The sequence below is a fragment of the Zalophus californianus genome, chromosome 12 (genome assembly GCF_009762305.2).
Source record: "Zalophus californianus isolate mZalCal1 chromosome 12, mZalCal1.pri.v2, whole genome shotgun sequence".
Taxonomy (NCBI): domain Eukaryota; kingdom Metazoa; phylum Chordata; class Mammalia; order Carnivora; family Otariidae; genus Zalophus; species Zalophus californianus.
The window spans coordinates 60,995,222-61,011,756 of NC_045606.1; the positions used below are offsets into that span (position 1 = coordinate 60,995,222).

The following is a 16,535-nucleotide window of genomic DNA, read 5'->3' on the forward strand; positions in this document are numbered from 1 at the left end:
GCGTATGTTATATGTATTTATACACACATATCTTATTGGTTTTATGTTTCCTATATAAAGAGAATTATTAATTTTTTTTACTTCCTTTTTTTTTTTTTAAGTAAGCTCTATGCCCAGTGTGGAACCCAACGTGGGGCTTGAGCTCACCACCCTGAGATTAAGACCTGAGCTGAAATCAAGAGTCGTTTGCTTAACTGATTAAGCCACCCAGGTGCCCCTGTAAAGAGATTTATTTTAAGGACTTGGCTCACATGATTCTGGGAGCTGGCAAGTCTGAAATCTGTAGGGCAGACTGGCGTGTTGGAAACTCAGGCAGTATTTTCTGTGTTATAGTCTTGAAGCAGAATTCTCTGGGAAACCTCAGTTTTTGCTCTTAAGGCCTTCTACTGATTGAATGGGACCACCCATATTATCTAGGGTAATCTTTTTTACTTCAAGTCAACTGATTGTAGATGTTAATCATATCTAAAGAATACCTTCAGGGAAGCATCTAGGCTAGTATTTGATCAAACAACTAGGCAACATAGCCTAGCAAAGTTGACATATAAAATTTAACCATCACTGTGTCTTAAAGCAACATAAATTTGTTATCTCTCGGTTCCGAGGTCAGAAGTTCAAATTTGGTCCCATTGGGTTAACAGCAAGGTGTCAGTAGGGCTTATTCCTTCTAGAGCCTTTTGGGGGAGAATCTGTTTCCTTTCCTTCTTTGGCTTCTAGCAGCTGCCTACATTCCTTGGCTTGTGGCGGCTTCCTCTGTCTTCAGAGCCCATCCCTCCAGCCTCTGTTTCTGTCATTGCGTCTGCTACTCCTGACTCTGATCTCCTGCCTCCCTGTCACAAGGAGCCTTGTGACTCTAATGGGCCCTCCCAGATAATTGAGGGTCCTCTCCCCACCTCAAAACCTTAACACATGTGCAAAGTCCCTTTAAGCCACACAAGGGAACCTTCCCATGTTCCGGGATCTGGACGTCTTCGGGGAGCCATTATTCAGACCCCACATTGTGTGCTTTCAAATTCCCTGTTGGGCAGCACTGTTCCTTTCCTCCAGAGGCCTTGGGAATGGAGGAGGATGTGAAGGAGGATGCTTATGATTTAAATGTTTAATGTTTCTCAGCATCAGGGGCTTGCTTTGTTTGCATTTTCTTAAAAAACGGGTATAGAGTTCTGAAAGCAATGCTGTAGAGATGGAAACATCTGAAAAATAAGGCCTTTTGGAACTCATAGGAAGGAAATGAATTGCCATTCTTGATTGAACCTCCATTATTTGGAAAGCAGTTATGTTAAATTACAACCTTAATATGCCGCCTGTAGTCACTCCAGAGTCTTAACTCCCTGGGGCTAGGTGTTTCCTTCCAGCTCTGTTGAGAAGCCTTTTCTTTCCTGAGGGTAGCCAAGGTGTAGGGTCTGGGCCTCGAGCTGCCCAAGGATGAGGACCATTAAATACACTAACTCAAGGCTTAAGATGTGAAGGTGAATCAGGGTGGTGTGGAAGAAGATGGTTCTTTCTTCAAAGGCACTTACTGCCTGGCTGGGAAAATAAATATTTCTGAGGCAATAAAGAACCAGCAGAAGTAGTGAAGGCTCCCGAGTGCCACCCGGTTGCCCAAGCTACAAACTTGGGTGTTCTCCTTGACTTCTCCTACCCCATCATTTTTGCCTCTGTGAGTCCTTAATGACACTAGACCCCTTCCTGCTTTCTCTGCCCTGAGAGCAGTGCCTCAGTTCCCACCCTCCCCTCTTGCCCGGCCTAGCTCCCACAGGCTCTTCCTTGGTTACCAGGCTTCTGGTCATCTGCTCCAATCCCCCCTCCACCTAAGATAGTGGGAGCTTCCCGCAAACAAGTCTGGCCATGTTGCTCCCCTGTGGAAAGGCCTTCAGACGCTTTCCCACGGCTTCCAGGGTAAAATCCAGCCTCCTAAGGATAGCCTGCAAAGCTCTTTCCGTGATCAGCCCACATCGCTCACCTGGGCCCGGCCTGCTCTTAGAGGCCTCTGTGCTAGTGCCGGGGCCTTCTGGTCATCTCCTGCCCACTCCTTCCTTCAGACTCAGTGCTGCCTTCTCTGTAAGTCCCCGATTCCCCCAAGCTGGTTCTGGCCCCTTCCTCTGCGGGCTCTGCCCCTGTCACAGCACACTCACGACCGCTTCTCGCATGTGTGACCCAGTGCTTGGTAATCAGCAGCATGGCACAGGGCAGCGGTCAGTGCCCTTTAGGCCGGAGTCTAATGGTAGAAAACCTGCCAGCCCATGTCAGAGGAGCGCTGGGCTCTGGCTGATCCGTCGCAGATCATAGGTAAGAGCCCTCTTTATCTAGGTCTCTTGCTCCTTCTTGTCATTCCTCCTTGCTTGCCTCACTGCGTCTCATCTTCTTTTGTTCTCTTTTTCTCTTTCCCCTACACACACACACACACACACACACACACACACACACATACACAATCTCTCTCTCTTACTCTTTCAATGCCAAGCAACCCCAGAAGAGTAGCCTCACTGCGTCTCATCTTCTTTTGTTCTCTTTTTCTCTTTCCCCTACACACACACACACACACACACACACACACACACACACACACACATACATAATCTCTCCCTCTTACTCTTTCAATGCCAAGCAACCCCAGAAGAGTAGCCTTCGGCGTGCCCAGCTTAGCTGAATCTTAACTGAATGGTTGGGGAACACAAAGTTTGCCACACGTCTCCATCTACTAATGTCAATGATGTGTGGTAAGGCTGGGCTCCATGTAGCTCAGGGCTGTATTGAAGGGCTGTGGTTTTCTGTAATCACTTGGGTCTGAGACAAGGATGCTCTTTATATTTGAGGATACAAAATAAGGATATCCTATGAGGAATCCTATCATGGGTCATCAATTCTGATTTTGTTTCTTGCTTCCTGGTCTTGTTTTATAGGTCAGACTTGCCCTGATATGAAAGTATTTTCTATTCTTGGGGCGCCTGGGTGGCTCAGTTGGTTAAGCGACTGCCTTCGGCTCAGGTCGTGGTCCTGGAGTCCCGGGATCGAGTCCCACATCGGGCTCCCTGCCCAGCAGGGAGTCTGCTTCTCCCTCTGACCCTCTTCCCTCTCGTGCTCTCTATCTCTCATTCTCTCTCTCTCAAATAAATAAATAAAATCTTTAAAAAAAAAAAAAAGAAAGTATTTTCTATTCTTTACCTTTAATGATAAAGCACTGGCTGGTTAGAATCATCGCAGATTTATGAACGGGCTTGCTATGAGTGCCTGTTGAATGTGGGATTTATTATCATTGTTAGCGAGTGGGGAATCTGTTTTAATGGAAATATCCCTTTTTTGCAGGCACAGCAATCTTGATGGGGATTTACTTGGTAACTTCGTATCATCCAAAAGGCCCCCCTCCAAAAGTCAGCCCACCCGAGCTATCCCAGGTGAAAGCCCTGCTGCGGCCCCAGCGTGGGAGAAGATGGACAAGCTTCAGTCGTCGGAGATATCCTTGGACACGAAGGGGGTGGGCGAGAAGGTGAGGCCAAAGTCTGGCCTGATTGTCCGAGGCATGATGGCCGGGCCTGTGGCCAGTTCCCCACAGGTAGGTTGCTGCTTTCACAGCTGTGGTGAGAGTAGAAAGTGAAAACTCGGCAGGGCTTAAGGGGTTTATTTGAGGGTACCCCACAAGACAGTCCAAGAAGGGGTCATCTGTGTGTTCGGATGGGAGGAACACCTGCCTGTATTTTCGCTGGTTGTACTGTCAACCCTCTGTGGGATCACAGGCAGGCCTCATCTCCTTCCCTGCCCTCAGTTTACCCATCAGGTCAATGAGGTGGATGCCATGGCTTTACCTTCCTTTGCTGAGTGAGAACACATCTACCAGTTTTCCCTTTGCCATTCAGGAGTCGGGGCAAAGCCATCCAAGTCTAGAGAACATCTTTTTTATTTTTATTATTTTTAAAAATCTTTTTTGTTTTTTAGAACATAGTAGTTAAAAGGGAAACAAATCCCAGTCTTTATGGTTTCATTTGCTTTGCTTTAAAAAGAAAGTCTAATATGTGCCATCATTGTTTCATAGTCTTCCTTAAGGAGGGGCCCTGGAGGTCCCATCAGGTGGGGGGGCCGAACCAAACGAGAGAATGAATGTAAAAGGAGTTTGTAAAACCACAAAGAAACAGGAAAACAAAGGAAAATCAAACACCAAACTCACAATGTGGTATTAGTCCAGTGAGAGAGCCCGAGCAAACCCACATAGGTCATGTGTGTCCGCGGCGGGTCACCCCTCTCCCGAGCTGCATGGCTGGATGTGGGCCGTGGCTCTGGAGGCCAGCGCTGTTCTCCCAATTCACTTGGAATCAGGACAGAAAGAAGTCGACCATCTCCCTGCCTCTGCCTACATCATGTGGCTGGGGGGGTGGGGGGATGGGTTTGGTCCTTTGGAAAATATCGGTTGACTGAGTTATCGGAGTTACTGAGATCTTCTGAGTGTTGACATTTCACTATAAACAATAAACCCACATCAAAAAAGTCACATTTCTTGATGTTACCATCCAACTCGCTGGAAAAGTGTTTAGGTGTTGAGAAGCCGTCAGGCTCCCAGTGGCTAGGCAAGTTTCCCCAGATTTTAATTTTTACCTGACAATTTATATTTTATCACTGACAGTCCATCAGTTGTTTCCCTTGAATCGACAGGCTCAGCTTATTTCCAAGAAAATGCCTGCCGAATACCCAAGTCTGAATAACCACAGTTCGTCTGTCAGTTGTTCCATGGAAAAAACTAGCAAGTTCAATTCACAGCTCCGATGGTTGTGCAAGTGCTGTTCCTCGAGACAGCTGTCATCCTCTGCATCAGGCAGAGTGCTTATGTATACCTTCCATTTTGCCACATGGACTATTAAAGAGATGTGTGCCATACGGTTGAGATTGAATATAATTAATACTTTTTATGCTTCAGCATGGACAGTCTTTTTTCTAAGATTTTATTTATTTATTTGAGAGTGAGAGAGAGCGAGAGAGAAAGCATGAGCAGTGGGGAGGGGCAGAGAAAAGGAGAGAATCTCGAACAGACTCCACCCTCAGTGTGGAGGCGACCTCACGACCCTGAGATCATGACCCGAGCTGACATCAAGGGCCGGGCGCTTAGCGGACTGAGCATGGATATTCTTAGGTGAAATTAGCATTGTACTTATTTATTTTTATTGCAAGTGGTGGCAAATACCTCCAGTACTAGCTGGTACAGTTTGGTGCCACTGTCCTGATCTGTGCTACAGGCCAGCAATTTTTCCCACCCAGTTCATTTGTATCATTACTGCAAATGTCAACACAGTGAAAAAGGCAAATCATGTCATATTATTATGATGAAAATAGGTTTGAGCTCCCTAAAAGGATTTGGGGACCCTTAAGGCCAGGCAGACCACACTTTGAGAACTGGTGGGCCAGATGAATGCCATGATCCTGTCCCACAATGACATCCAATCAATCACATCCGTGTAGCTGAGAGCCCCTTCACAATTGAGGTGTGAGGCAGATGACTTGGATCTGCTTTACTGCTGGAAGATTGTCCCAAACTTCTAGAAGGAGGAGTGATTGCCTGGGGAGGTGTGTTTTTCCCTTGGGGTATCTGAATCCTGTGAAGGGCATTGAAAGATAGGATAGGCTGTGGTAGAATTTCTCCAGGTTTTCTAGAAAGTGTTTTTTGGGTCTTTGAGTACCTTGGCCATACTTTCTTGTTTGCTCAAGAGAAAAAAGCAAGCTTTGCTAGGTATTTCATCATTTCGCTACTAGATCAGTTCTGCCCTTTTAAAGGATGAGTAAGAGGCTGGGTTCCCTGCCTTTGGCCAGAAGTTTGGGTCTTCTTGGGAATGGTGACTAATATTTTCTTCACTGTGTGGCAGGGGAGGCCCTGGTGGCTTTTGGAGGTTTGTAGTGCCTAGTAATTTCCAGTAGGCAAGAATACTACAGAATTAGCTGTTTCTATTCCAGCTCAGGCTTTACCATTTGGTTCAGGATTATTTCTGGAAATGCCGAGAGATCCCAAATTTTAAACCCAGGAAAAGCCTCACAGGTCTATTTTTGTCCCCTCTACCTCCACTCCCTGACCCTAGGTTGGTAAACAACTTGAGTTCCCATTTTATCAGTTAATCATTGATAGTAAGAGAGGCCATTTCAGTTGACTCCTTTGGAATTCCTTCATTCCAAACACTAAGCAAGCCTTGAGTGCTTACTAGGGGTAGGTCGCTGAGCTGGGAGCTCAGCGGACACCAGAGAGTAAAGAAGACTGGCCTCTGCCATTCCTGGTCTGTTAGCAGGAGGGGTTAAGGCCCTGTGTGAGCGGGGACTGGGTAGAGGCTGTGGAGTGGTGGCCGATATTGGTTGACTGCCTTGATGGGTCGGGCTCTGTGCCAGTGCCTTCCATGGGCCTCTCCTTTAATGCCACCATCTTGTGCAAGACAGATGCTACAGGTCCCCAATCCCTCATCCACCCTTCGGGCCACATGTGTTTTGGAATTGAGAATTTCTTTATTATCAGAAAAGCAACACTGTGCACAAACCACATAACCACCCGCAGTCAGGTTTGGGGTAGCACCCCGGAAGCAAAAACATTAGCATTTCTACAACTAAAGAGAAGAGTATTCACACTTAAAAAAGGACTGTGAGCAACCTCATAGCAGTTAAAAAGAATTTGCCGCAGGATTCCAAAAGAAACTCGTTTTGAAAGGTTTTAGAAAGTACAGATGGTGGATTGTGGGCTGGTTTTATTACAGGTGAGGGCAGGGTGGGACAGAGAAACTAATAATTTGGCACAGGGGATATGGCTGGTGGCCGGGGGTGTAGGCAGTAGAAGGCAGGCCTCAGCCTGGAGCTTCCCCTGCTGCTGGAAGGTGCTCTCTGTAAGGGGTGAGGGAAGAGGGCTGAGCAGGCTCCTGGGCTTATACAGGTGGAGCACAGTGAAAGCATTACAGAGCGGGGAGCCTGTGAGTACCTCCCCAAACAGTAGGCAGGGTTTTAAGAGGAGGTGGGGATGGATGGGGAACGACGTTCCTGGGGCAGGGAACATCGTGGGCAAATGCTTGTAGTGGGATGGAGTATTTCCCCACCTCCCTTGAAGGGGATCCTTACTGCCCTTGTGCTCGCCCCTTCTAGGATTCCCTCCGCAAACGCTCTCTGAGGCGGTCCCCGGCCTTGAGCAGCACCACCCAGGCCCCCGAGGAAGAGAGCCGGAAAGTGCCCGGGCTCTCCACCCGTGCCCCAGCCTGTCCCAAGGCCCAGGAGGGCCTGGCTTCCGGCACTGGCTCCCCTTCCAGGAGCCCCCTGGGCCTGCTCAGTGAGCTGACCTCAGAAAAGCGGAGAACCACGCCTGGCAGCCCCCCTCACTTGTCCGGCAAAGGGCTGCTGCAGAGGGTGAGCGGCAGGTGGCGAGATCTCACAGAGGAGAGCCCGGCTGCGGACAGTGGCCCCGAGGCCAACGGGACACCCTTGAAGTTCTCCTTTCCAGGTGGGAGTGCCAGGCCGGCCCAGGAGAGGTTGGAAAGGACGTTCACAAGGCAGGGGAGCCAGCCCCTGCCCCTCAGGTGAGCATGCTGTGCTGAGGTGAAGGCCCAGGCCCCGGTGGCTCCCTGGGCTCTGAGAGCAAGCCTGTGAAGCGGAGAACGTGGGTATGGTCCTTCCACCAGGGAGCGAACAGCCCAGAGTGCACCCACACGGGAAGCTTCAGGAAGGTTTCCTTGGTCCTTCTTTCTTCTCAAAGTCAAGAAGGCTTTGGCAGATGGTTCCCAGACTGGCCTGCAGCAACATGGCCAGGCTGACGCGGTGTGAGAGGCATTTCCTGTGGGGGACCCCAGGAGTGGTGCCGCATCAGCGCCCACAAGCCTCTTCTGGGGCATTTATTTTTTCCCCCATCCTTCTTTTATGCTTTCACAGTAGATCTTGATGATTCCTATGTTGATTGATTTTTCAGTGCTAAACCAACCTTACATTCCAGGAATAAATCTTACTTGGATATATTATCTTTTTATATATTGTTTGATTCAATTTATTCATATTTTTATGTAAGGGTTTGTATGTAAATACAATTAGAATTGTCTCTAAATTCATGAAGGGGATTGGTTGGCAAATTTCCTTTCTTGCAACAGCCTCATGGGATTGTGGGATCTAGAATACGCTAGCAGGGGTGCCCCTTTTTTCTCTTCTCTTCAAGAGTTAGGCACTTGGGCGCTGGTGGTATATGGCAAGCTAAGTAGGTATAGTCCGTGAACTCCCTTGGTGACCCTAGGAAGCTGGGCCTACTCTACTTAACACATTTTGTGGCTATGTTATCTGATGCATATACATGTAGAATTTTTAATATCTTCGGGATGGATAGACTTTTCTATCGTTATGAAATCTCTATCTGTAGTAATGCTTACTGCCTTTGTGTCTATTTAGGTAGAGCGACCCCGGTCTTCCATTGATGATAGTATATCTATTGGATGTCTTTTTCCATTTTTTACTTTTATCCATTCTGTAGCCTTTTACTTAGGGGTTCCAACCAAAATCCTGTGGGGTTCGCCAGGATCCTTCCCTCTTTTTAAGAAAATTAGAATTTATTCAAACAACACACACACACACACACACACACACACACACACACACACACACACACACACACAAAACCCGGTTCACCCATTTCTCCTGCCCCCCAACTCCCTTCAGCCTTTTTTTTGTAATACCTTTTATGGCCACAGATTTCTTTCTGAGCAAGGCTTTGTTTGTATCCCATGAGTTTGTATGTTATTTCATATGATTTAATTTAAATATTTTCTAATTCCTGTTGTGATTTCTTCTTTTGCCCCATAGGTTATTTAGACATGTATCAACCAAAACAAACATCTGGGGTGTTTTTCTGGTTTCTGCTTTTGATTCCTGCCTTCTTTTCCCTTCTGCCATTATATACTGTTTATGATTTCGATCTTTTGATATTTGTTGAGATTTCTTTATGGTCCAGTATATATTTAAAGCTTATCTCTTACAAGCAGCATAAATTTGGAATTTTTAATCAGATCAGATAATTTTTCTTTTAGTTGGGATAATTATTGCACTTACATTTTCCTTTTGTGTTTGTTAGGATGAAAAGATCAACTTCTGTTTCTCTTCATAGAGTAAGACGGTTTTCCCAGCACCTTCTGCAATCTGTTCTTCACCCCATTGATTTATGAAGCCACCTTTATTCTTTCCTAAGTTCCCATTTCAACATGGTCTGTCTTTGAGCTCTCTATTGTGTTTATTGTCTTTTGTCCTTTTTTAAAAACTAAAACCACATAACCACAGCTTTTATTACTATGGCTTTGTAGTTATACCTTAGTATCTTGGTAGGTCCAGTCCCCCTTCTTATCCTTTGTTTTAGCACTGATGTAGCTACTTACAGATCTTTATTCTTTTTACAGGCCTTTTTCCTCTTACCCAACACGTGTAGCTTATTTTCCCACAAGAGGGAGAACTGGCTTGTTCCCTTGCTGTAAAGGCCCGGCTTCCAGATCATCTCATGACTGTCTCTTGTCACTCAGATGTTCTGGACTCAGAGTGGTTTTCTCTGACCAACTTCACCTCTGCCCCCACATCTCCAGCCTGTTTTGTTGTCCTCACAGCGCCCATCATTACCTGAAATTATTTTACTTACTTATCCATTATTTGTCTTCCTCACAGTAGAAAATACATTTCATAAGAGCAGGGACCTTTATATTCCCCACACCTAGACTAGTATTTGGTACACAGAGGGCATTCAATGAATATTTGGTTAATACTATGACTCCTACCACCAACAGCAATAACAAGATCAATAAACTTCTGATACTGACCAATTTTGTGCAAGATACTGTTCTAAGTGTTTTAAGTAAATTCACTCTTCTACTTCTCATAAAGTTCTATGAGGGATATACTATTATAATTCCTATTTTTACAGATGAGGAAACTCACTCAATGAAGTGGCTTTACTTGCCCACATTTATACACGTAGTAAAAGGCAGAACAAGGGTTTGAACCTGGGCAACAAGCTCCAGAGTCTGGTGAATATGTGAATGAATGGTTTCACCTCTGTCCCTGAACAGAAATCCTTTCCACAGCCTTTAGATGTGACTGGCGTCTGCTTGAACACCTCCAGTGATGGGGAACTCCCCACTTCCCACAGCAGGTTTGCATGATTCTGACTGCTAGAAAATTCTTCCTCACACTGAGTTAAAATCTGCTTGCTGTAGTTTTGCCCTCCAATGCCAGAATCTGTGTGTACTGGAAAGGCAACAGTGCCTCAAACCTAACAGGTTGGGAGCATTCTCAGGCTGTGGTGACTGGGGGGAGATGGTGGGTTGGGGAGCAAGAGGAGTGGCTGGAGTATCAGGAGGCCTGGGTTCTAGTCCTCACTTTGTCCTGGCTGATCTGGGCTAGTTATTTGTTTCTGGACTTCATTGTCTCTGACTGTAAAATGTGGCCACTGGGTAGATGATTTCCAGGTTTCCTTCAAGCTTGTGCATTTTGCTGGCCTAGGATTCTTACTTCCAGAGTCATTCTGGGCCATCTGCTTCTGTCATCAGATATTTATTGAGTACCTACTGTTTACAGCATACTTAGGAGGTATGGCACCTGGGCTCTGGAATCTGATGAGCTGGACTGGCAAACCCATTCTGCCCCTTAGAACCACTGTGGCCTTGGGCTGGTTATTAAACCTTTGAAAAATGGTATGAACTTTGTCTTAGAGGAAGCAGGTAAAAATGCATTCACAACCCCTCCCCCCAATACCAGGCAAAGTATAATTAAGGGTGTTTAACACATGTTTAATAGTGTTGACCCTCATATTGATCAGTCAACAAACATTTTGGGATCTTTGTGTTTGCCTACCACTTACTTTCTATTTGCTGGGCACTATGCTAAGTACTTGTATATATTGTCCCATTTGCTCCTTATAATAATCCATTGAGGTGTGAGTATTATTGTTGGTTTTCTTTTCTTCTGTGTTCTCACTAAAAAGTATTCCTCTCCTGAATTCTGAACAAATTGACAAATAAAACAAAGGGTATCAGTTAGACTGGAGTAACATACATATCATTTATGTGATCGATAAGGGGAAGATAGAAGACACAGCAAATCATGATCATGAAGCCTGGTGGGCCCAGAGCTAGACAGACTTCCTCACCTCATGTCAGGCCTAGGGCAGGTCAGCTCACATGGCCACATGGTGGGAGGGGCCGCTCTCCTGGAAAGCAGCTCTCTCTCAAGAGTGAAAGGGTACAACTGAGCTTCATGTTCCCTCTTTCTTTTTCTTTTCTTTTTCTTTCTTTCTTTCTTTCTTTCTTTCTTTCTTTCTTTCTTTCTTTCTTTCTTTCTTTCTTTCTTTCTTTCTTTTTCTTTCTTTCTTTCTTTCTTTCTTTTTCTTTCTTTTTCTCTCTTTCTTTCTTTCTTTCTCTCTCTCTTTTCTTTCTCTTCTTTTTCTTTCTCTCTCTCTTTCTTCCTTTCTTTCTCTCTTTCTTTCTTTCTCTCTCTTTCTCTCTTTCTTTCTCTCTCTCTCTTTTTCTTTTTTTCTCTTTTTCTTTCTCTCTCTCTCTTTCTTTCTCTCTTTCTTTCCTCTCTTTCTCTCTCTCTCTTTCTTTCTCTCTTTCTCTCTCTCTCTTTCTTTCTTTCCTTCTTCTCCTTTCCTTTCCCAGATTAACCAGATAAGTCATGCTTCCTCCCTTTGGATGCAGTGCATAGAGGGGAGGAGAGTAAAGGTCTGCAGGAGGGTAGACTGGTAGAGCTCCCTCCAAACTCCCAGAAGACATTGGGAGTTGAGAATGAGCATCCTCCCAGCACTTATTATCCTGATGTTACAGATGAGGAAATTGAGGCCAGAGAGTTTAAGGAAACTGTCAAGGTTCTGGGTGGAACTGGAATCACAGTTTGGTGGATGGAATATGGTTTGGATTTCAGCTGTCTCTTGCCCCCTCTGCTAGGCATCTTTGTGCAGTGTACATACTACATAATTGTATGCAGCACCTTTGATTTAAAACCAGGGCCAGAGTAATCTCCCTGCCCTTCCCAGCCCCCCTCCATCAGTCCTGCCCACCCACACCCCTTCCCCATTTATGTCATTTGACTCAGTAAATGGGGATGTGAGTCCTAGTGTGTATCAGATCCAGATCGTGTGTGTGCATGTGCGTGTGTGTGTGTGGTCATTTTAAAGTGTGACAGAGGACAGTGAGGCCATAGCAGAGCTGGCTTGTATGTGCAGCATTGCTGCTTCACCCGGGCCTAACGGAGCTCAGGGAGGTGGCCACGTGGAGCCTTCTCCGGGCCTTGCAACATGGGGCTCAGGGCTGGCCACGGGAGTCCCAGCTGGGGGCAGAGGCAGGGGCAGGAGCGGGGAGCATGTGTCCTGGGAGAGAGGGGGCAGGTGCACCATCTGACCTGCTGAGATGTCAGGGAACACAAATATCTCTGCCTCCGGACTCCTCGGATCTCACTCAGTTGCCCAGGGGATGATTTCCTGCTTTGACTTTTGTTTCTTTCCTGTATCCTTTGGTCTCAGAAGACCCTTGGGAACTATGTCATCTGGGCTCCCACTGTGGGGGTTGTGGCTGTTTGGGACTATGTGTCATGCATCCCTGGCTTGTCAGGGCTGCCCTTGTGAGGTTTCTGTGATGCTCAGTTGGATGTGCTGGGTCTCTGGCCCTGACCTGCTGGTCCTGCAGCCCTTGCCTCGCTCTGCTTCCTGCCGTTGCGCTGTGTCACGGGCGGGTGCCTTCCTCTGCACCTTTACAGATCTTGCCGTTGCCCACACGCCAGGGCCAGAGCAGGTCCTTGGGAAACTCTAGGTGCAGGACTAAGCACTGGGAGAGGTGTTCTTTATTTATCAGTCTCCAGAGCCAGGTGTCCCAAGCCTGGTGGCTCCCCACGTGGCACTTTGTGAAATTTGGTGGTCTGGTTGGGGGTGACCTCACTTGTGCTTATAGACATCTCCGGGGGGCATGCTGGCCTGTCATTTGTGTAAGAATCCCTCAGAATGACTCTCTGGGCCTTCTGACGGCCACACGGACTTTGCCGTGGTGGTTTTTCTGCAGATTAGCTCAAAACCCGTCCCATTGGGTATCTTGCAGTAGGAACTGGCTTCAGCTTCTGTGTTCCAGGTATGCACGGGCCATGCAAGCTCCAGCACTTACTGTTTGCCCAGTGTCATCATGGTCATGAGATTGAGAGGAATTGTTGGCCTCCCTTGGAGATTCAACCCACGGCAGTGGCCACAGCAACAGTCTCTAGGGGCCAGAGCCTTTGAGTAAATGTGTGTCCCCTCAGGCAGCTTGAGCCATGGGGCCTTGGAACTTTGGGGGTGAAGCCCAGCCGTGTGTGTGTGCTCTTAAAGATTTATTTATTTGAGGTGGGGGTGGGGAGACTAAGTGTGCTTGAACGCGAGTGCAGGGAAGGGCAGAGGGAGAGGGAGAGAGAAACTTTAGCAGACTCCTCGCTGAGCTTGGAGCCTGACATGGGCCTCGATCTCACAACCCTGGGATCATGACCTGAGCTGAAACCGAGTCAGATGCTTAACTGACTGCGCCACCCAGGGGCCCCCAGGACTGTGTTTTAACAAGTCCTCCAGGTGATGTGCTCCAGGCTGAGTTTGGGGAACCAGTGCCCTGGAAGCCAAGCCTGCGATGGAGGGTCAGTTGCATGTAATTACTGGGGGCACTCTTAGGAGAAAGGCAGTGGGGGAAGCAGGACAGGGCCGGGGAAGTCTCAGCCAGGATATGGGGCCTCAGTCGGATCCCACAGGGAGATGAGAGGGTGAATTGACCCAGAGCTGCCCCACCATTAGGCTAGGAGAGGGCTTTTTTTCCCCATGTCAGTCATGGGCTAAGGGTTGCCCATCCTGGGCTGTGGGGGGCACTGTGCCACGTCCTGGGTGAGTCTGGCAAAGTGCGTTTCTGTGGAGACGGACGCAGCTGTGAGGCGTTAGTAGCCAACACGGACAGCAGCTGAGATGGGCATGCTGAGACAAGGGGGTCTGGGCGGGCCCCCGGCATCTTCTCTGTCATTCATGTGGCTCCCTGTACACTCGCCCAGCCGCTCGTGTTACAACAGACAAGCTGCAGAGCCTGTTCACGGACATCACCTCTGGTGCATAGGCTGTCCTGGTGAGGCCGGCCAAGCAGACAGACCCTAGAGGGGAGACTGGCACGAAGCCCGATTCAGGCCCACACACAGCCCCTCCCATCCTGATACTGCAGCGAACCATCACTGGCTTCATGGCTGGTAACCTCCTGTTGTATCAATCAGATGGGAGGAGCCTCCTGAGCCCTTTTTGGGCCACGCTCACCACTAGGGATGCAGAAGGGGGGGATGGCTCCCTGCCTCTGAAGCCCAGGGCCTGCCGTGAAGCTCTCCATACTCGGGTGCTAGATCGTGGGCCTCTCAGGGCAGTGGAAGATCGGAGCGGTTAGGGAGCGATGTTGACGGGGCAAGGGGGCCTTGGGTTTGGAGAGGCCACGTGTAAGGCAAAGACTTCACGGTGAGGCATTAACATCGGGTGAGGAATGTGATTTAACTGCCTCGTTCTACAGCCTAGACACCGCCATGGCCCCAAAGTATCAGTGACCCTGCCTCTGTGTTGATTCTGGGACTTAGTGACTACCATGAGGGTTCCCCCACCCCAGCGGATTTTTCGGGTTTTGCAGAATGGACAGTAGGTGGCGGCAGATCTTCATCCATCTTCTGGACTCCAGCAACCCTTGCTGGTGATTTCATTCAGCAGGCACTCACCAGATCCCTACCAAGGACAGTGCACAGAGGAGAGATGAGTGAATCCCAGCCCCTTCTGGGTCACCTGCCCCTCCCAGGCTTCCGATCATGAGCGGGCTGGCTGGCACACTGATGCCTGACCACGTCCTGATGGGGAATGAATAATGCCGTCTGGGGCTTGACAGGGGCTCAGCCGAGGATGTGGTATTTGTGGTTTATTGACTATTCCCCATACCTGAGCATCCTGAGTCTGAGAACATCTGCACCGCGTGGGATGAATAATGGGTGGAATTTCCATTTTAATTCATCTTTGCACATTATTTGGACTTTATGTCAGACTATAAAGGTTGGGAATTAGCTGACTCTTGAAACTGCACAATACGCAGTGGCTTGCTGGGTGCCACTGGCCTGTGTGGACAGGTGGCCTGCCCGGGGCTCCCGTGCTGGTCCAGCTCCCCCTTCATAGCTGACTCTGGGGACCTGTCTTCTGCGTCGGGTGCGGCTGCCCCGTGCTCAGCTGGTTCTCCCTCGCACCTCTCCCCCACATCTCCCCTACGTGTGTGCCCCCGTCCACGGTGGGATACCAGTTCTCTCTCCTGGATCCGGCCCTGTTCCTAGCATGTGCAGGAGAGTAAATATGAGACACTGCTCCTGTGCACGTTACAGGCCACTTGGAGCCGTGCAGGACGGGGGCTAGATGCCCCTACCCTGCGCGGTAACTAGCTGCTGGGTACCTTCGGCTGCGGGAGCGCCCAGGTCTTCTGTCCAGTGCATTTCCCAGGGCAGAGAGACTTCTCTAGATTCCCTTTGAGATCCTCCAGAGTGTGGCTAAAGAGGTGAGAACACGTCTGCACATCTCCTTGGAGGGGTGAGTGGTCTCATTTTGTCCCTCTCTGGACATCAGAGTGACAGCTCCGAGATCGGAGCCACATCTGGCCCTTGCCAGCTCTGCCCAGGGCGCTCGTCACTGGCACACAGACTGGGAAGCTGTTCTGTGCAGGGGAAGCCACTGCTGCTGGATAGAAGGAGGCTGTTAGGGCTCAGGGGTAATTTTTGGGCGATGATTGTCAGCAGGGGAAGTATATGGAGATTCTTCTTTCCTGGGTGCTTTTTTCCCCCCTCACTCCATCATGCTTATTTGCTCGTTTGCCAGTTAGCTCCCTAGACCCTGGCTACCAGAACTGCAAAGCAAGGTTTATCTAGAGGCCGCGACAGGGCCAGATGAGAATGAAGCCAACAAGGCATTTAGGGTGTGGCATTTAAGGGGCACGCATTCTCAGCATGGCTCATCTGCAGTGTGGGCACCTGCATGAACCTGGGGGTGAGTGCCTCCTTACATTTTGCACACACAAGGTGCTGTGCTGTCTCACCCTGATCCTGGCCTCGTCCACAGAGTCTAAATGCTTCTCTTCTGCTCCTCAGTATCATGGATAACCCTCAGTTTAGCCTAGTGACTTGTTAACTCACCTTTACTTCCATGAAGTCCTTGAGGACTGGAATGGGCTTCCTTCCTCCTTCCCTTCCTTCCTCCTTTTCTTCCTTCCTTCCTTCCTTCCTTCCTTCCTTCCTTCCTTCCTTCCTTCCTTCCTTCCTTCCCTCCCTCCCTCCCTCCCTCCCTCCCTCCTTCCTTCCTTCCTTCCTTCCTTCCTTCCTTCCTTCCTTCCTTCCTTCCTTCCGTTTTTCCAGCTGTATCCCTGGACCTGGCAATAAATATTGAGCAAATGAGAGACCATACATAGCAAAGAGAAAGAAAGGGAAAATTATGCTGAGCTGCTTGGATCAGTGTCATAAAACCTAAACTGATAATTTTAAGTAGAATTGGAACAGTTCAAACTTTATCCTCAAGTTCA

The 16,535-nt window shown here is 48.4% G+C and overlaps 1 protein-coding gene across 4 annotated transcripts in view; it reads left to right on the top strand.

The window, feature by feature from the left end:
- MINDY4 (MINDY lysine 48 deubiquitinase 4) overlaps positions 1-16,535 on the top strand; it is a 107,977-nt gene that overhangs the window by 10,712 nt on the left and 80,730 nt on the right. For all 4 annotated transcript variants that reach the window (XM_027574787.2, XM_027574788.2, XM_027574789.2 and 1 more), the window contains exons 4-5: positions 3,307-3,553; positions 7,096-7,523. In XM_027574787.2, coding sequence (XP_027430588.1) covers positions 3,307-3,553; positions 7,096-7,523 — 675 coding nt within the window. The remainder of the gene's footprint in view (positions 1-3,306; positions 3,554-7,095; positions 7,524-16,535) is intronic.